This window comes from Microtus oregoni, unplaced genomic scaffold (genome assembly GCF_018167655.1).
Source record: "Microtus oregoni isolate MIOR12 unplaced genomic scaffold, Mior012 000072F_ref0000427, whole genome shotgun sequence".
Lineage (NCBI taxonomy): Eukaryota > Metazoa > Chordata > Mammalia > Rodentia > Cricetidae > Microtus > Microtus oregoni.
In genome coordinates, this window is record NW_024543979.1 from 7,646,573 (window position 1) to 7,667,296 (window position 20,724).

A 20,724-nucleotide genomic window follows, 5' to 3' on the forward strand; every position below is an offset into this window, starting at 1 on the left:
GTTACCTGCACAAGATCAGCCAAAACGCCAGCGTAGAGTGGGTGGGTGATTTCCGGGCCCGCCCCTGACCGAGCTCTCGGCAGTGGGTCGTGGCCAGGTCAGTAAGAATCACTGAGGATGCAACGGGTGGTGGGAATCCCAGGCATGTTCGCCCCACGCCCACGCACGTAGGCACTTCACTGGTTATTTTAAAAAAGATTCGAGATTGGGATGGCTTTTGACTGCCGTGTTCAGCGCCGTTATTAGCTCAAACCCTGAAAACTGGCTTGTCATGGCTAAATGAACCACATACACGGTCGGGCACTGCCCACCTCTACTGCCACAACAAACCAGCAATTACACTTTTTGTTTTCAGTGGAGAAAAGTAAAATGGACTCAGTTAAGGGCCTTTTGACCCGAGAAGTGCCAGTGTCTGGACGGCCACAGTGTGTGTGTGGCTGGGACAGAGCCAAGGACGGACCCTTGCCCGGCCTTCCTTCTCCAACCTCGATCTCTCCAGGGTTCGACGGAGCTGTTGCTCCTGGAGCAACCCCAGCAGACCCGCCGGGCCGGCCTTAGACCACACCTCTTCCGCCAGCGGCCCCCGGCGAGCCTTTTGCAGCCGAGCACTTCGGAGCGCGCATGACAATTCAAAGCAGCGCGGGAAAACTCGCGCAGGCGCATTGGTGCATTGCCTCGGTGGGCGCTCCTGGCGGCCGCGACCGTCCAAGTCCGGGCTCTCCTAAACGGTGAGTTTCTGACAGGCTGCTCCCCAGCTCTACACTGTGAGGGATCCGGGGTGAGTTCCCCTCTGACTTAGGTTTGGTCGCCCTGCGAGCATCCTTCCTTTGAGCTCCCGCGGCGGGAAGGGGTGCATGCGCCTGCGCACTGAGCTCCCCGTTGGTGTGGGGGTGCTCGCCCTCCGCTCTCCCCTTCATTCATTCCGCTGCGGTCCGACCCGGCGCTCGGTTGGCACCCGGTTAGAGCGGGGCCGTGGGCCAGCCTCCTGGCGAGCGCTCTGCTCCCGGGTCTTCTCGGGTCAAACCGCCGTTCCTCCCCCACAGCCCGCGGCGGGCGGGCGGGTGTCCAGGCCGGCCTGAGCCGGCTCCACCCCAGCCCGCAGGAGTCCCCGCTCGTCCCGCCCTCCAGGCTGGGAGGTGGACTGACGGTGTGTTTTTTAATGTTAGTTCCGTTGAGGGCAGTTGGCGCGGTGTGCCTGGTGCAGGGTTCTCCTTTCTCACAGTGTTCTGTTTTTCACAGCTTCTGCTCTCCCCTGTGGCCATGTCTCCGTAGTTGGCATTTGGCATTCCAGTTGTGTGTGGTGGGAGCCTCACTGGGTGCTCAGATGGAGGAGCCGGTGGCGTTTTCTGCTCTGCAGGGCTGTGACAGGAGCCCCACTGATGACTCATTAAAAAAATATGAGCAGAATGTTAAACTTTCAGGTATGTGTTTAATGCCCCAATTCAGACAATGCACACCCAGCCGGCCCTTCTCTGCATTTTCTAATTCGTTGAACTGTAATTGAATTACAATCTCGGAAATACAAACAAACAAACAAACCAAAATCCACATAAACTGAGTCGTGTGTTTATGTAGGATTTCACGTGTTGTTGCATAAATTCATAAAATCTAGACTTGGGATTGGGTTGCATTTTGAGAGGATTGGAATCCAACTTTGTCCTTTTAGATAACAAATATTTATTCCAGACATTAAGTACTCTCTAGGGAAACGTGTTTGATGAAGCCTAAACTGGCACTTCCCTTCCAGACCCACCTTACCTGGGAAAGCTTGGTTTTAGAAATTGTCAGGGAAGGAATCTTAAGTATTCAGAAACAGAATTCACAGATAGAAATAAATAGAATGATTTGTAGCTCACCACTCAAGATGATGATTGAAAATATGGTATCTTACCAGCTAAAGCGTGCCCCTTCAGCTGGCCGTGGGGGTCCACAGCCATAAGCTCAGGTGCAGGTGGAGGCCTGAGGATCGGGGGTTCAAGGCCAGCCCGGGCTACTTGACACCCAGTCTCAGGGCCACCCACAGAAGTAGTATCTCTTCATACACACTGTACCTGCTGCCCATGTGGTCTAAAATGCAGCCATAGTCTTTGTCCCAAGGAGATTTAGTCTTGTCCAAAAAGATACTAATTTTGACTTTTAATTTATGGTATGCACTTCTTTTGCTTTGGGGGTGTCCTGTTTATTGTGGAATAATCAAAGATGGAGGGTCACTCCAGGTGGATTTCAGGCTCTGTCACAGCAGGGAGAACAGCCATGCAAAGGTGTCTTTATTGATTGTTAACACAAGTTCCTCACACCAAAGCCCTGATCTAATCTTCATGTTTTCTGAAGGAAGCATCACACCCCTGCAGCTTATTCCTTACTGTGCACTGTTTGCAGTACCCAATAAAGCAAGGTGTTCCGGGTGTGCCAGGAGGGTCTTGTGACCAGAGTCATGCCAAGACCATAGAGCTCCTTCAGAAACACAGCTCTGTAGACAATAGCAAACAATCACTGTTTCCCACAGTGATTGTCTAAGTAAAACATCCTTACAGTGGGTACGAGATGCCCGGGTGCGTGCCTTACAGTGGGTACGGGATGCCCGGGTGCGTGCCCTACAGTGGGTACGGGATACCCGCGTGCGTGCCTTACAGTGGGTACGGGATACCTGTGGGTACGGGATACCCGAGTGCGTGCCCTACAGTGGGTACGGGATACCCGAGTGCGTGCCCTACAGTGGGTACGGGATGCCCGGGTGCGTGCCCTACAGTGGGTACGGGATACCCGAGTGCGTGCCTTACAGTGGGTACGGGATACCCGCGTGCGTGCCCTACAGTGGGTACGGGATACCCGCGTGCGTGCCCTACAGTGGGTACGGGATACCTGCGTGCGTGCCCTACAGTGAGTACGGGATACCCGGGTGCGTGCCCTACAGTGGGTACGGGATACCCGCGTGCGTGCCCTACAGTGGGTACGGGATACCCGCGTGCGTGCCCTACAGTGGGTACGGGATACCTGTGGGTATGGGATACCCGCGTGCGTGCCCTACAGTGGGTACGGGATACCCGCGTGCGTGCCCTACAGTGGGTACGGGATACCCGAGTGCGTGCCTTACAATAGGTACGGGATACCTGAGTGCGTGCCCTACAGTGGGTACGGGATACCCGAGTGCGTGCCCTACAGTGGGTACGGGATACCCGCGTGCGTGCCTTACAGTGGGTATGGGATACTCGCGTGTGTCCGAGTGCATGCTTGCAGTGGTTGCAGGTATTGGTTTGATCTCTTTTTATTTAAAATTTATTTCAGCTTGTATGAAACTACATGATCCCCTAAGTATAGGAAATTAAGTCAGTATACTCCATACTGTTGCTCTATGGTGAGACCGAGAACATGTCTAAGTGATGGATACTTACTATATATTCATATATGCAGGCGCTTTTCTAGATGTTAGCGATAAATCAGTGATTGATGTTTCTCAAGCTCCTATAGCTGGTCGTGGCGGCATAGCCTTTCATGCACTTGGGATGCAGGGACTGGAGGATCTCTGAGTTTGAGGCCAGCTTTGTCTACATAATGCCCAAATGACACGGATACTATTAGAACCTTCTTATCCTAACTTTTATATTCTCCTGTAGATGATAAAGCACCAGCTGGTGATGCAGCCCAGCAGTAGAGCGCTGCGCTATTGTGCACAAGGTTTGGTCCTCAGCATTCCAGTAACCATAGTGATGATGATGTATGTAAGCCTATAGATAGGAAACTTAGATTATTCACAGAGATGAACTCTGTGCTCAAGACAGACCCTACTCTCCCCATCTCCAGGGTTGTTACACAGTCTCCTGTGTTGAAATTGTGTGGAGTCTCCTCTGTTGGATGCAGCTTAAGTTGTTGCCTCCCTGAGGTGAGGCTGTTTGGCTCCTCTTGGACTCTGGTCTCTGACGCTTGTTCCTCTTCCCCTTTAATCTGTCTTCTCCTTGTCGTTTCTCTGCTTTGAACTCTGTAGCCTTCGCTTACGTTGTCTGCTTTGCCCTTTTCGGCTTTGCCCCGATCTTTCTTTCCTTTCTCAGTGTCTCTGCGTACATAGTTCTGTCTTCTTAAAATGTCCTTTCATTTTCCACACTAGGACACAACCCGTCTAGGCTGGGCAGTGGCAGCGCACGCCTTTAATCCCAGCCACGGCTACAGAGAAACCCTGTCTTAGGAAAAGAACAACAAAAAAGAGTCTGTCTCTTCTACTAGACTAAAATTCCTGGAGAAGCTCAGTTGCTTGAGTTTGTTCATTTTAAGAGTATACACGTTGTCGAAAATTTTTAAAGGTAGTGATTGTGAGTTAGTGTAAGCGTCATGGTGCCTCCCTGATACTGAGCAAAGGATGTAACCTCTCTGCCTTGATTTCTGAATCTGATTTAGACAGGGTCTCTCTCTGTGCACACCCTAGCTAGCTGCGTCAAACTTCCTGTGTAGAACAGGCTGCTGGGAACTCATGCAGGGAGATGCCTGCCTCTTGCCTCCTGAGTGAGGGACTAAAGTTGTGTGCCGCTGTGCCTGGCAAGATAGTCAGTGTGCCAACATCACGGTGCTGTTAGGAAAATCTGAGGGCCAAGCAGTGGCGTGTGCCTGGAGTCCCAGGATTCAGGAAGAAAGGATTGCAAGCTTGGGACCAGCCTGAGCTATGTAGTGAGGCTGCGTCAGAAACCAGGTGATGTGTGCACTAGCTAGTGAGCCCTGAGCTCTGGCCACACCCCTGCAGGGAGAAGAACCACGGAGAAAAGCACTTTGAAAATGCCATATACTTTGAGTATAATTTTGAGAAACTAGCTCGTGCTCATTTGATGATTTTTATGGGGTTCTTTTCGTGTCAATAGTTTACTAGATTTTATGTTACTGCTTCCACTTTATCTATACTTTTGTGTTTAGTTAAAATTAGCCATTTTCTGGGGTCAAAGACAGAATGCTGTTAACTTTGGGGACACATTAAATGAGTTTCTCCCCACCCCATACTAGAGGACCTTAGAAGGCCGTCTGTCTAAGAATGGACTGACCAATCTGTGCATGACACTTTGACAGCCTGGGAGATTTTGGGTCTTGGTGAAGGAAATTGTTTTCAAGACTATTGCGTTGTGCCCTTAGTGTGCCACCTAGTGATCGCAGCACGCACTGCATGTTTGTTTGTATTTTATCTCATATATTTTGGGTGTTTGAGACAGTCTGGCCTCAAATTCACTGTGTGTTTGAGGCTGGCCTTGAACTCCTGACCCTCTCATTTCCACGTCCCAGGCTCTGGAAGTACCAGCACGTATTATCACATCCTCTCCTGGGGCTCCAGTGCTCTTCTTGCCTTAGGGTCCTGAGGAGCTGGATCTGCTGTGTGGGCCACCTTGCCCAGCTTTAGGTCTCTTTGCTTTAAACTTGGCATTTTCATCTTAAAGGCCAGCTATGTACTGGCTGTGTATCTCTTAGTCTGTAGAAATTCGCCATGTTTGCTTTTGAGGCTGTCTTTTTTATTCCTGCTGGTAACTTTTGTAGCTTGCAACTTTTTAGCAACTCTATGGGATTTTAATGTTTATCATTTTGTGGTTAATTACTTGCTTTAAAATGTATTTCATTGATTTGTCTTTTTTGGTTTTTCGAGACAGGGTTTCTCTGTGTAACTGTCCTGGAACTTGCTCTGTTGGCCATGCTGGCCTTGAACTCAGAGATCCGCCTGCCTCTGCTGCCCAAGTGCTGGGATTAAAGGCGTGCGCCACCACACCTGACTTGATTTCTCTTTCACCTAAGGAGTTGTAGAAGCTGAGCAGTGATGGCAGATTCTTGTAATGGTACTTGAGAGTCAGAGGGGAGATTCACAGACCCTGTCCAAGCCTGGTGGCAGTGGTGGTGCACACCTTTTATCCCAGCTCTCTGTGAGTTCAAGGCCAGCCTGGTCTACAGAGAGACTTCTAGGACATCTGGGGGTGGGGGTGTGCCTAGCCCTGTCCCAAACCAAAATGAGCAACAACAAAACCCTTAAAATACCTCTCATTGATTCTAACTATAAATTCTTACTTCCCTCATAGGCATTAAAAAAGATATTGAGAAGCTTTGTGAAGCTGTTCCACAGCTTGTCAGTCTGTTCAAAATCAAGGACAAAATCGGAGAAGGTAATTTAAGGGTATATCTTATATTGTGAAACTGTTGAAATCATGATAATGTTAGTAGCTATGGTGACAGATTTTCTCCCCCTTGGAAAGAATGAAAGTGATAAATATTTAGGGTAAAACAGACAGTCATAATTGGTCTTTTATCCCATTGAGACATTTATTAATCTTATAACATTGTTTACCTTAACATTTTTAAAGCCTAATACTGAAAAATCTACTGAATTGCTTCTAGGCACCTTCAGCTCTGTTTATTTGGCCACGGCACAGTTGCAAGTAGGACACGAAGAGAAAATTGCGCTGAAACACTTAATCCCAACAAGCCATCCTGTAAGAATTGCTGCAGAGCTTCAGTGTCTGACCGTTGCGGGGTAGGCGACTGGCGGGCGTTTCACGGAACTGGCTGTGGTTTGCAGGAATGATGAGATTGTGCCTGAAGTTCCCGCCACCTCTTTGCTCTTGGCTAGTGCTTTGCCCACACCTGGCATGGTTAAATTTCCGTTAATCCTTTTAGAGGGGATTTCTCCTGAGCTCCAGCATAGCTTCCTGTTTTTATCCCATATCTCTTTGTAACCTTCCTTCCTGGCAAATACTGGCTTTGGCTTATGGTCCACGCTTGTTCTTAGTGGGAAGAACTGTCTCCCTCTCCAGGACTGATAACCTTTCCTCCTGTTGTTTCCTGTCTTTCCCCTAGGCGTCTAGACTCAGCTCGGTTAGTCCTGTTGACACACGATGTGGTGACCAGTGTCCACTCGCTCTGAGTTGTCCTTGGTCATCAGGTTGCCCTGCTACCCCTTAGCTCTCCTTAACGGCCAGTTTCTCAGAAGTTATTTACACGTACCATTTCTGCCTACACACTTGTGCCTACACACTTGTGACTACACACTTGTGCCTACACACTTGTGACTACACGCTTGTGCCTACACACTTGTGACTACACGCTTGTGCCTACACACTTGTGACTACACGCTTGTGCCTACACACTTGTGACTACACACTTGTGCCTACACACTTGTGCCTACACTCTTCTGCCTACACACTTGTGCCTACACTCTTCTGCCTACACACTTGTGACTACACACTTGTGCCTACACACTTGTGACTACACACTTGTGCCTACACGCTTGTGCCTACACACTTGTGACTACACACTTGTGCCTACACGCTTCTGACTGCAGACTCAGTTGTTGTTCTCTTTGTTGAACATAATTGACTTTTTTAACAGACACAAAATAATTGCACATTTATAGAGCATGATATAATAATTTTATATAAGCAAAATCAGGTGCAGTAATAATTCTGTCTCTTTAAAGGTTTATCTTGCTTTGTATTTCAGACCTCAGATGAAATGTGTAAATAAATTGCACTGAACTATAGTCACCCTACTGTGCAGCACAACACCAGGCCTTATTGATGGCAGCCAGATGTGTTTTGATAACCATTATCACTAACCTTGAATCCCTAGTGATCCTGTTTTGCTTCCTACTCTGTGAGATCCACTTTATTGGCTTCCATGTATGAACAAGATGATGTATTAATTTGTCTGTGTATTGGATGTGCGCATACACCCCTAAAGTTTAATCTGTCTTGCCTAGCCAGAAAATAACCAGTCCAGCAATTGTTCTCCTCTGCCTGTGTGTAAAAGACACTACATCTGCCTGCTCAGTTGTTCAAGCCAGACACGTAGATACCATCCTCAGCTTCTTCATTTTACTCCTGAACTGGCATTGCCCAAGTCGGGCGATGCCTATAATCTCAGCAGTGCTAAGGCAGAAGGATCTCTGTGAGGTTTTAGACCAGATGAACTATAACGTGAGAACCTGAGCTAAAAAAGGTGTCTTTTCTGCCAGTGTGTTCTCAGTCCCTTGCTTGGCTTCCCATTGGGAAGGTGTGGTTTTACTGCCTTGTTGACTGGGTTTTAGATGCTTCTATCTCTTGTGTTCCTAATTTACTGCTAACTACTGATAACTTCCTTCTAACGTCCCCTTCTAGCTCAGAGAGTAGGAGTCTCTACTCCAGAGGAAACTGCCTGGGTTCAGTCAGACCTCCACGACTTAACTCCTTTTGTGGCTTTGGGGACGTTCTCCTTTGTCTTGTTCCCTCATTTGTGAGAAGGGTGGAGGATAACCTTTTTCATGAGGTGTTGGCAGACTGAAATTTGGGGTTTTGTTTTAACTGAAGAACTTTTCATACAATATATTCTCATCATGGTTTCCTTTTCCCCCAGTTGCTTTTAGGGCCTTCCCATCCACCCAGTTCCTCACCCTTTCTCTGTGTGGACAGTGAACAAACAGGCAAACAGAGCACAGACTGAAGCCAGGTGCGGTGGTGCACACCTTCTCTCTTAGGAGCTGGGAGGCCAGGTGTGGTGGTGCACACCTTCTCTCTTAGGAGCTGGGAGGCCAGGTGTGGTGGTGCGCACCTTCTCTCTTAGGAGCTGGGAGGCAGGAGGATCTCTGAATGGATGAAAAGAGAAACACACACACATACCCAAACAAAACCCATAAAAACACAAGGTCAGAAACCACAATATATAGACAAAATACTAGTAAGACAGAAAAAATAAAATAAAAGCCAATAATAAAAATAAAAGGACACTGTTTCCTTGGAGGCCTCCGTCCCCTCTGGCTCTTACATTCGTTCTGACCCCTCTTATCTGTCTTGTTGTCTGCCCATGTCCTCACTTAAAACTCGGGATTTCTCATCTTTGGATTGTCATAGTAACCTTATAACTGGTGCTATTTTTGTTTGAAAAATTTACCTTTTATATGCCAATTAAATGATTGTATTCCCTAATGTGATTTTGTTGCATATTCCAGTAGTAAGTACATGTGCGTTGCTGAACTAATTCAGTTTTTAAGGGATAAAGCTGCAGCGCTCTGACCTGCCCTCTAAGATGCATTGTGTGTTCGTTTCCCACCAGGGGACAGGACAACGTCATGGGAGTTAAGTACTGCTTCAGGAAGGATGACCATGTGGTGATTGCCATGCCGTATCTGGAACATGAGTCGTTTCTGGTAGGTCTCAATAGTTTTATAGCTTTGCTTAGCTAAATGTTTAGCTGAAGTAGTTTTGTGACTTGGTTCATAACTCTATTTTAGGACATTTTGAATTCTCTTTCCTTTGAAGAAGTGCGGGAATATATGTTTAATCTCTTCATTGCTTTGAAACGGATTCATCAGTTTGGTATTGTTCACCGTGATGTGAAGCCCAGCAACTTTTTATATAATAGACGCCTGAAAAAGTAAGTAGGAAGAATCCCAGAAAAGATGAGAGTTGAATTTGCACTGTGGAGTTCATCTCTTAGACATACAATGTAAACAACCACGGTGCTCAAGTTGTCTCTTAGATAGACATACAACATAGACAACCACAGTGCTCATGTTGTCTCTTAGATAGACATACAATATAAACAACCACGGTGCTCAAGGTGTCTCTTAGACATACAACATAGACAACCATGGTGCTCACGTTGTCTCTTAGATAGACATACAATATAAACAACCACGGTGCTCACGGTGTCTCTTAGACATACAACATAGACAACCACGGTGCTCACGTTGTCTCTTAGATAGACATACAATATAAACAACCACGGTGCTCACGTTGTTTCTGTTCACGTTTTTATTGTGATTGGGGAGAGGAGATGCAACGAGGAAAATAAAATTATCTTCATAACACATGGACATCATGAGATACGCACTTAGATGAGACAAACTTAGAATCTAGCCCTTTTTGACCTTAGAGCCCTTTTAACCCCAAAGTTGTTATGTGCATTTTGATTAAATATGGAAGAGATGTTATAAGCTGAAAATAGTATTTATGCTGTATATCATACTTAGTATGATCAGGAAACTAAGACCAATTCTGTAGCCTGTGTTTTTCTGTAATTTCTTTGTACTTGTTTCAGTGGAAGTTGCCCACTCTAAGCCCCTCCCACCTCCCACTCCTGAATGGCCACGGGTGTCGCCTTCTGTTTCTGTCACTCCCTCTCCTCTGCCTTGTCTCCGCACAGGCCAGAAGCAGAGAGAGGGTGCTTAACTGACTGGTCGCTTAAAGGATTCATCCTTTCTGATATTCAGATCCCCTGGAACTGCAATTACAGACCGTTTTAGTGGTCATATGGGTACTGGGAATTGAATCTGGGTCCTTTGGAAGATCAGGCAGTATTCCTTACTGCTGAGGCATCTCTTAGCCACCCCCCCCATCATAAATTCTTAATCGTTCTGGAGTGAATTGCAGTTTCTGATATGGTTTGGATGGATGTTATTAAGGTTACTAAGGTTATTAAATTGCTCCTTAGGTATGCCTTGGTGGACTTTGGTTTGGCCCAAGGAACCCATGACACAAAAATTGAGCTTCTCAAGTTTGTCCAGTCTGAGGCCCAGCAGGAAGGTTGTTCACGAAACAAGTACCACGGAGTCACTGGACACAAGGGATCACTGAGTCGCCCAGCACCTAAAAATGCGGATCAGCAGTGTGCCCCAAAAACGTCCGTCAAAAGATCCTACGCAAACACGCAGATTCACATTAAGCCAGGAAAAGATGGAAAGGTTCTGCCTTTTACATTTTCAAATACGAACATTTAGAGTGTTCTCCATCAGCTGTCAGAGGGGGATAGAAGGCTGGGCCTTTAAAGGTCACACGTTTCAGTTGGTGAGCCTCGTCACTAGGGTTGTTACTCCATTCAGGCTAAAGGTTCCTGCTCTGTTAGCCTGCAGTCTCTGCAGTTATAGAGTGCATTATATAATAAAATGGGGGAGGGGTTCCCTGTGTGTTACAAAATGTAGATGTCCTCCTTTTTGAAAAGCATTATGGGGGAAAATGTCAAGTGTCTGTCTCCATTTTAGCTGCTCAGGAACGTGAAGCATCTGTGCAAGTGGCTTTAGAGACTTCGGTGGTGGTGGTGGAGGACTGTGTGTGTGTGTGTGTGTGTGTGTGTGTGTGTGTGTGGACTGGTGACATGGTGTGGGTGTTACAAGTTGCCTAGCTATTTCTCCTTCATGTCTTGGGTGCAGCTGTCTTGTTCTGAAACTCGAGCAGAGTACCGCTGGCAGAAAGTGTTACAGATGTAATCCTTGTTTTCCCTGTTTCCCTTCGTATTGTAGGAGGGATCTGTAGGCCTTTCTGTCCAGCGCTCTGTTTTTGGAGAAAGAGATTTCAATATACAAAGCTCCATTTCACATGAGAGCCCTGCAGAGAAAGTAAGTAATGTAGCTTCGCAGCCCAACTGCCCGCCGAGCTCAGGGAATCCACCAGAGTTAGCACTAGAGTAGAGTTTGGCTTTGGCAGAAGGTAGTTTTACTCAAAAGTTGAAGTTTTTTGATGGAGTTTTTAATTCTGGTTAGCTGTTGCTGTTCTTTCTCTAGAGGAACATTTAGAACAGGGCTAGACTCCACCTGAGCTTGCAGCACCTCAGTCCCCACACAGTAGGTTAAATAGACCTGTAATGTGCCTTCAGGATAGGTGATGTTAAATTGACTTAGGAACTCTGGCGGCAAGCGCTCGGACGACAGATGGACGCAGTGTAACTGCGTGTTACAGTTGTGAAGTGGAGTCAGACCTTGGTAATTAGCAACTGTAGGTGCTGTTAGGTGATTCTCTAGTGTGTCAGGACATGTTCTAATACAGCGTCATATCTGCCCGCTAACTAGTGAGTCTTAATGTTAGTAGACAGAAAGCCAAACTATTTTTTTGGGGGGCAGGATTTTACTACCCAGCCTAGTCTGGCATCGAACTTGGAATCCTGCCTCAGCCTTCCCAGTTCAGCTATTACTAACATATAGGACCCTGCCCAGCGGCCTTAACGCATTTTAGTAGACAGCTGCTGATTGCAGTCTGTAGCTCCTTCAGCAGTTTTGAGTGAAGTTCATGCTTCTGATAATGCTTTTTACCATGCCGGCATTTGAAAGTGTCTGTTAAATACCACAAAAATAGAAAATACAACTTTTTTTGTAGCTCATAAAGCAATCAAAGACTGTGGACGTAATCTCAAGAAAGCTAGCAACAAAAAAGGCAACCGTTTCTACCAAAGCTGTGACTAGCGTGGTGAGGAAAACTGCCAGTTCCTGCCCGGCCATGCCGACCTGCGACTGTTACGGAACAGACAGAGTGTGCAGCATTTGCCTGGCAAGGTGAGCCAGACACACTTAGACTGGGAAGGACTGGTGGGATCTTGGTTTAGTGGGTGCAGGGAGTAAACATGGGCCCCGTACACAGCCGCACGCTGGTAAATTACAGTTGTCGCGTATTCGTGTGATGAGAACTCTTTCTCTGGAAAGCACATTTGCCCTCACATGCGGCTATGGGTGGGTGGGGAGGCGCTTGGAGACATGCTCGCAGAAGTCATTGTTTCTGTTGACTTTACTGCTCCTGCCTGTTGAGTGACCAGAACCAAATAAGGCTTCATACGCTTCTCTGCCTGGAAAGTTTTTCCTTTAGGCTTGGTTTTTATAGGTTCTTCCCTATTAACTCAAATCTACACGTGACTGAGTATATCAGTAATTCAAGGTCCCCCAACCAAAGGGTTTTTATATGAATTCCTCTTGTATTCTGTTTTTATATCACACTTTATTGCCTACCATCTGTTTTTATACTTGAAAACTGTTGAAATCCATCTGGGCTAGCACCAGTTTGTGGGGTTGGCAGAGGAGAATGAAAGTCAGTTGCGAATGTTTATCACAGGGAGTGTTCAGTGCTTATGCGAATTTTATTTCTGCTGACACCAGGGCAGAATTCATGTGAACTAATTTGGTAGCTTATATAGTGGTATATTATTTGTGTTCTAATAAATAAAGCTTGTCCTGGAGCTCTGTCTGTCTGTGTAGACCAGGCTGTCCTGGAACTGTTACCTGTGTAGACCAGGCTAGCTTCTGTCTCTCAAGCTAGGATGGATTGAGGCATGTATCCCCCATGCCCCACTAATAGCTCAATTTTAACGTAACTAGGTGTCTTCTTTTTCCTTACAAGGCGGCAGCAGGTTGCCCCTCGGGCAGGCACACCAGGATTCAGGGCACCAGAGGTCCTGACCAAGTGTCCTAACCAAACTACAGGTATGTATCTCGAGGTGCGGAGTCATCCAGAGCGCTTATCCCCATGCCTGAGGTTGAGGTCCTGGCAGCTGCAGCAGCTCCTCTTTCTGATTGTGCTGCTGCTCTTTCCTAAGGATACCTGTATGGGGGGGGGGGTGCTGTCCAGTAGTCCTGTTAGCATCAGGGCCGCAGCACTTACCCTGTATCGGGGGCGCTGTCCAGTAGTCCTGTTAGCATCAGGGCCGCAGCACTTACCCTGTATCGGGGGCGCTGTCCAGTAGTCCTGTTAGTGTCAGGGCCGCAGCACTTACCCTGTATGGGGCGCTGTCCAGTGTTCCTGTTAGCGTCAGGGCTGCAGCACTTTCCTGTTCTCTTCCACCTCAGAAATTTCTGCACAATGCTTTCCATGGCACAGACACATTTTTTTAATATTTTGTTACCATGAAAATAATGCAATAACAGTTAACAGACTTTGAAAAGGAGAAGAGATTTCTAGAATCCAGGAAGTCGTAGAGCCTTGAAGACCCTGTCAGAAGTGCAGGAGCCTCTTTTTGTGGAGGTGGGGCCTGGAGACACCATGTTAGATGGACGAGATGATGCCCACTGCTCATGTGGATCATGGGCCTCGGAGAAGTCGTTCGTAATGAACCTGCCCTGCGACACTAGTGGCGTTTAAATGAGCATGGCTGCCTCGTTCCATTCCAGTTAGGACGCGTGGTCACAAGACACTGAGGGCATGTGAAGGGGGGCCTCGAGATGACTGGAGAGGAAATACTGTAGAGTTGGAGACTGGCAGTGACCATACCCGAGACTCTGCAGAAAGAGCACGGTCAGCAGTAGAGGAAGCCGTGAGTCTAGTGTTGCTTGGTGTAAAATAAAAATGAAGACATGATTGGAGGTACACAGGAAAGACACGGATGGCGCTTGTTAAACTTTGGACTGTGGGCCATAGATGCCATCAAGGACAGACAGTAGGAATTGTATTGTAGGAGACTGCAGAAGGAATAGCTTCTGAGTGTCCTACAGAGGTCCAGCTGAGGGAAGGAGTACATGAATGAGTGAATTGGTAACAGGGTGAAGGTAAGGGATTGACAAGCACAGCTAGTAGGTGTTGGTTGGGTACTGGAGGGAAACGGCATCCAGTGTGTTTATATTGCTAGCCTGAGGGGTGTGGGCATGTCCAGAAACAAGACCGAGAATGAAGGAGAGAAAGATCTAACTGGACTGAGCCGTAGCCGGGTTGAGATTCATGGCACGTCCAAATAGAATGTCCTGCAGAGTAAGAGTCCTAAGCTCAGGGCAGGAGCTAGGATGGAGCCACAGTTGAGCATCAGGATATAAATGGTGGCTGTAGCTGTACTGTGGTGGAGGTGGGAAATATGCAGGGAAGAGATTGGAATTCTGAGGAACCTCAGCACAGGGTGGAGGAGCAGACAGTGGTGAGCGGCCGGGGACAGCGACAAGGAGGCTCGAGTCAGGTTGGCTGTGTTTTTCCCTGGCTCAGACCCAGGGTTGCACTGCGCTGGTGTTAATGCCCGGTGTCTCACTACCAAGGTGCATTCCTGAAGAGTATCCAGATTTCTGCCCATGTAGCTGTTGTTGAATTTCCTCTGATTATATTGTGATGTACATTTACTCACAGTGATGAAATGTTTCTAATCCCAGTGTGTTGAAGAGAGAAAAGTACTTTTCAGGAAGTGTTGAACTGGAGCTGTGGTCATACATTAAAGTTTCTCCTCAGAAACTTAGGTAGCCATTCCAGAACTATTTGGTGGGACTCTGTTGATGTCAGTTCACAGGAAAGGTCCGCAGCCCCAGTCAGATGGCTGCACGCTCACAGCAGAGGCTGGGTTCTAACGTTGGTTTCCTGTCACAGCGATCGACATGTGGTCAGCAGGTGTCATCCTGCTCTCTCTGCTCAGTGGGCGATACCCGTTCTACAAGGCCAGCGACGACTTAACTGCTCTGGCTCAGATCATGACAGTCCGAGGGTCCAGGGAAACTGTCCAGGCTGCTAAAGCTTTCGGTGAGTTTCATGTCCTAGAGCAAGACAGATGCTTTTCATTATCGCCTATAAATTGCTAAATAAATTCTTACAAAGTTCTTGCAAATATCTTTCTTGGTATTCATAGTCCTTGACTCCTAGGAAATTGTCTCTTGCCTGAAAACGGTTGTTTACAGCATTAAACCATTTGCTGGATCACAGCACTAATGGCTCTGGTACCAGAAGCCGGGCTCTGCGTTTCTTTGTCAGCCAGCTAGAAGTCAGCATTGTAATCTTAACTCTTTGGTGGTAATTGGACTTTTACTATATAAATTTTTTTAATAGTAAAATTTAATGCGCTGTTTATTAAGCGTCAGGTTCTTGGCGCGGAAGGAAGGACCGCCCTAGGGAAGGTAATGTGTAGTTTCCTGGGGTCAGGGAGGCCGAGAGGTAAGACTACCCGACCTTCGTTTACTGCACATTGTCACACATACGTGTCATTTCTTTACTTTTTGAGGCAGGGTCTCGTATACTTATGGCTGGCCTGGCACTTACTACATACCAGGCCAGCGTGGAACTCACAGGTCCTCCTGCCTGTGCCTCCTGAGTGCTTGTGTTACAGATGTGTGATAGCACACCCAGCTCGTGAGCTTAAATATTAGCAATATAAGTTCAGACTGAGAAGATGTGTTCCACGGGGTCCTGAGAATAACCTCAGCCTTGCTCTAGTGGCCCAGACTCAGATCCCACCGTGTGTCTCTTCTCCAAACAGTAGTACAACTGCTGCTCCCCAGCTCATCAGGGGGTGCCGTGGACAGACTCAGGTGGCCTGCTCCACAGCAGCTAAGCTGCTGTGTGCCCAGCCCCAGGACCAGGGGATTGTAAACAGAAATACATATCAGAATTGACTGACAAACTTTAAGAACTACATACTTTTGCCCCCACCCTGCCTACATGGAAAATACAATTTAGAAAAATGGAATACTTATTAGGACTCTGTCACAGAGACTAGCACATGCTTACATGGTAGGAGTGACATCTGTCCTGAAATTAGGACTCCGTCCCAGAGACTAGAACATGCTAACGTGGGAAGACTGACATCCTGTCCTGAAATTAGGACTCCGTCCCAGAGACGTGCTCACAATTGTTCTCAACTGCGTGAAACTTTCTACCTCCCATTAAACAGCTTTAAAAGAAGGCTGGGGATCTGCAGCCTGTCAGCCAGTACCAAAACATTTTGTTGAAAAGCTTGAATTTCCCTCATTGATAGTTATTATAATGAAGGCCACGAATGGAATTCCTTCAGTCAGATCTTATAAACCTGAGCTGGGCGCTAAAGACTCGGTGCCCAGAGACACGCTGCTTCATGGTGGAGCCTGTCCCGCTGTAGGTGGCGGTGGTGAATAGATTCAAAGAAAACTGAACAGAAACAAATGCCTGACACAGCATATCCTGGCTGAATGTGTTCGTTAGGGTGTTTCCCTCAGTTCTTTATTTAAATGTACCCTGGCCAAGTGCTAACATTTATGCACACACAGCCCAGGATGCCATGTGATGTTTTTTTACTTGTTTGGCTCTTTTGAGGGAACCCCCACCCAGCTCCCAAATAAATCACATACGAGGGTGATTCTTACCTAGCCCGGCCTTAGACTGACTGGTTTCTAGCCAGCTTTTCTTAACTTAAATTATCCATCTACTTTTTACCTCTGGACTTTCTCCTTTTCTTACTTCTGTGAATCTTACTTTCACTCTGGCTCCGTGGCCGCTGTGTGGGGTGCCTGGCCCTGATGTCCTCTCCTCCTTCTCCGATCCTTTTCTCCCATATTTATCATATATGTGCTCTCTGCTCCCAGCCCGTTGGCCGTTCAGCTCTTTATTACCCTCAGGTATTTTAGACAGGCAAAGTAACAGCTTCACAGAGTTAAATAAATGCAACATAAAGAAAAGAAACAAACCTTAAAATAATATTCCCTGCCACTAGAACATGCTGGACTTTATCTTATGTCAGAGCAAGCTAATAAATTAGGAATAAAACTGTATGGCTTGCTTCCTCTGGTCGAATTTCCTGTCAAAAGTAGAAGTGAGTTTTAAAAGTAAAAATGGGCTCACATGTTAAATTCTCACAAGCTTAGTCTGTGTTCATTTGCTTCCTTGGCTTTCTCCATTCCTGCCCACCCCCTCCTCTTTCCTGTCCAGTAATTATATTAGAATATGTAAAGGAGGCTTTTTACTACCAAGATTGCTTTGTTGGCAAGCTGTATGCTCCATCAAGGGACCTGTGTGTGCGCCTCATTGTTAACAGCTGCATCTCTGTCTGATGCGGAAGTGTACAGCTGACAGTGACCTGTTTCTGTCTGATTCGGAGTATACAGTTGACGATGACCTGTTTCTGTCCTTACTTTTGCCCATTCTGGCAACAGACTGGTGGCAGGTTATTTTACAGGCATTTACATTTTTAAACGTGTGTGTGTGTGTGCGCGCGCGCGCGTGTGTGCTTGTGGAGGCCTGAAGTTGACACAGGAGCCCTCCTCTTGCTCTCCTTCCTCACGGAGGCACAGATTGATGATACGGCTATTCTTACAAGCTAGTTTGCCCTGAGAGGTCTCCCATCTCTGCCTATTGAGCACTGGAATTAAAGGTGTGCTGTCACGCTTACTGGGCATTTGGGTGGATTGTGGGAACGAGAACGTGAGTCCTCACACTGAACACAGCAAGTGCTGTATCCACTGATTACCTCCCCGCCTGACCCTTATAGTTTTGAAAAAACTGAGATCTGGTTTGTTCATGAGCATGCCTTGGGGGGGTCCCAGGCACTTTATTGTGAGCTGAAGTCCTAGTCGAAGACAACGTTTACTACAGATGGTAGAGTGGAGAGGGCACGGCTACTGCTTAGGACAGGTTCATCTAGACCAGCACAGCAGACATTGACAGTGTCTCGTGTGCACCAGGAATGCATAGGTTTGAGGAGATCCAAACATCTGAATCTTGAAGGAGCTCAAAGTCTGTAGGTGAGACAGACATGTTTCATTCGTTACCATAGTAACAACCCTCCACAGATTAACAGAAGCTTAACAAGGCCCTTTCTAAATACAGACCTCACACATATGATTCTTGAGCTAAGCCCAAATGTGTTTACCAGAACATCCTAACATACCTGCGGTATGCAGAGAAGTTGGCAGTCAGCTCAGGAAATCCCTGCTTTCTGTTTTCTGTTCCCTACTTTGTAACCTGGCTTTCAGCTGTGTAGGTTGAATACATTCGTGAGGCACATGACTGGTCTTACATGTTTCTCATAAGTTGCTGTACCACGAGTTCTAATAGGTCTTTTTAAAAGCCCGGAGTCAAATATTGGGGGGAGGGGAGAATGCTGAGGGATCAGAGAGATGAAGAAGCAAAACCAACCTTACCTACTCAACTTCCCAGCCAAAAGAAGACTGAGTTCTTGTCTCCCCCACCCCATCACTTCCTCTCTCTACCCAGCCATGTAACTCCCTGTCTGTGCAGACAGGGTGAGCTAGTGGCAAGCTCCATGCTCTGATCTTGAGGCAAGCTTTATTTGTACAAACAAGATATCACCATGAGTTGCTTCTGATAAATTCAGGTAATTGTTTTTTCTTTTAGGCAAATCAATTTTGTGTAGCAAAGAAGTTCCAGCACAAGACCTGAGAAAACTCTGTGAGAGTCTAAGGGGTCTGGACCCTAACACCCCCAAGTTAGCAGCTAGTCCACCAGGGTGTGCTTCTCCAGAGAACACGTCTTCCCCCGTACAAATACCTCCACCACAGCACTCGAAGGATTCCGTGGATCGAGGGGACAGTAGTGGCTGTGAGACTCATCCCATGGAGTGTACTACCAACTTGGAAGGCTGGGACGCAGTGCCTGATGAGGCCTATGATCTGCTTGATAAACTTCTGGATCTAAACCCAGCTTCACGAATAACAGCAGAAGCAGCCTTATTGCATCCATTCTTTAAAGATATGAGCTCCTGATACAGTTTCTCCGTTCACTGTCTCTGCTGTGTCTGAGGTGGGGCAGGTAACCACAGGTTCTTGTTTGCATCCAAGTCCAGGGAGGATGAATAACTTATTTTAAAATTACAGTATTTGCTCTGATGTAAGACTGCAAACAGATGTCCTGGCGTGACCTTTGAGTTAAACCACCAAGTAGAGTCCGATCTTTAGTTCCCTGGTTTTCTCTACTTCTAGAGCAGCCTTAGTCTGATTCATGGGTTCAAGGAACAGGTCATGAAATTCACAGGTATGACAGGGCCTAAATGAATGACAAAGATTGCTTCCAGATCTGTGCGGTCTACGCTGTGTACATGGGGTGTATAGGAGAGATAGAGATCTTTCCTGTAGGTGTGCGTATAAACACAGGTAGTTACCGCAGAGATGTAAGGAGGTTACACAGTGCTTGCTGCAGTCTGGTGCGTTGCCGAGTGTAGCCCATGTTTATATTGACAGCCTAATGATGTGCGTGCTGTTGATAAGGCGGAAATGCTTTTTTTCCTCGTACAACCATTTTTTCCACACTGTCTTAGTTTATTATTTAATTAGGTATCTGCCACAAGGAAAGGTGAGTGTACAGCTGGGAACATTGTGGGGGGTTTTGTCTGCTGCGAGCATCCAGATCTCTGTGTTTCTGTTCTAAGTTGACCTTGCTCAGAGAAAAATAGTTACTGGAGTCTCAGGTGGATTGGGAAGAAGGATAATGAAGTAAACAAAGCAGCTAAGGACTTGCATAGCAATTTGTGCGTTTTTTACGTTATAAACTGCTCTGGTTTCCCAGGGGTTGGAAGGGTAGACTTACTGAGGAGTCCCCTTGGATAACGACAGGTTCTAGGGACCTGTCACTCAGAAAACTCATCCTGTTTTGAGCACTGATCAGCATGTATATACATTTTGTCTTGTGTGTATTTTTTTTAAATGTGAATGTTTTGGGAATATGTATTTAATAATAAACATTTCCTTTTAAATATTTATGTCAGACTGCTCCTTTAAAGAATGGTAACTTAACTAGGCATATGTGGTAAGTGTCTACAGTCTACCCAGGTTACTTGAGCCAGACACATGTGGTGTGTGCTATAGTCTGCCCAGGTTACAGGTTACTTGAGCTGGACGCATGTGGTATGTGCTATAGTCTGCCCAGGTTACAGGTTACTTGAGCTGGACGCATGTGGTGTGTGCTATAGTCTGTCCAGGTAACTTGAGTTGGACGCATGTGGTGTGTGCTATAGTCTGTCCAGGTAACTTGAGTTGGACGCATGTGATGTGTGCTATAGTCTGTCCAGGTAACTTGAGTCGGACGCATGTGATGTGTGCTATAGTCTGTCCAGGTAACTTGAGTTGGACTCATGTGGTGTGTGCTATAGTCTGTCCAGGTAACTTGAGTTGGACGTATGTGGTGTGTGCTATAGTCTTCCCAGGTTGCTTGGGCCATGGAGAGAGCCAAAGAATAGGGAGGAGGGGAGATAAAAAGGAACAGCTTTTACATTTTTATTTTCTCAGCCAGATATAGTGGTACACACCTTTAATCCCAGCACTCAGCAGGCAAAGGCAGACAGATCTCTAAGTTCAAAGCCAGCCTCATTTGG

The 20,724-nt window shown here is 46.8% G+C and overlaps 1 protein-coding gene across 3 annotated transcripts; it reads left to right on the forward strand.

Moving 5' to 3' along the window:
- The first annotated feature begins 648 nt into the window (after positions 1 to 648).
- Cdc7 (cell division cycle 7) lies at positions 649 to 20,100 on the forward strand. 3 transcript variants are annotated; one of them, XM_041642059.1, is made up of 12 exons: positions 649 to 728; positions 1,240 to 1,421; positions 6,036 to 6,119; positions 6,352 to 6,487; positions 9,040 to 9,133; positions 9,218 to 9,360; positions 10,420 to 10,669; positions 11,225 to 11,320; positions 12,075 to 12,250; positions 13,086 to 13,168; positions 15,024 to 15,173; positions 18,753 to 20,100. In XM_041642059.1, the coding sequence occupies exons 2-12, from the start codon at positions 1,325 to 1,327 to the stop codon at positions 19,118 to 19,120; spliced, it is 1,677 nt and encodes a 558-aa protein (XP_041497993.1). In that variant the 5' UTR covers positions 649 to 728; positions 1,240 to 1,324; the 3' UTR covers positions 19,121 to 20,100. The 3 variants fall into 3 exon arrangements, with proteins under 3 accessions (XP_041497993.1, XP_041497994.1, XP_041497995.1); XM_041642060.1 differs by lacking the exon at positions 649 to 728 and adding an exon at positions 945 to 1,147; XM_041642061.1 differs by lacking the exons at positions 649 to 728; positions 1,240 to 1,421 and having other exon boundaries at positions 6,101 to 6,119; positions 6,352 to 6,446.
- Positions 20,101 to 20,724: the final 624 nt, after the last annotated feature.

What these genes read in the sequence shown, in the direction of transcription:
- Cdc7 (XM_041642059.1), top strand. Translation starts at nt 1,325, where the DNA reads ATGGAGGAGCCGGTGGCGTTTTCTGCTCTGCAGGGCTGTGACAGGAGC. An exon ending in TATAATAGACGCCTGAAAAA is followed by an intron (nt 9,361 to 10,419) that starts GTAAGTAGGAAG and finishes ATTGCTCCTTAG; the next exon opens with GTATGCCTTGGTGGACTTTG. An exon ending in CCAGGCTGCTAAAGCTTTCG is followed by an intron (nt 15,174 to 18,752) that starts GTGAGTTTCATG and finishes TTTTTCTTTTAG; the next exon opens with GCAAATCAATTTTGTGTAGC.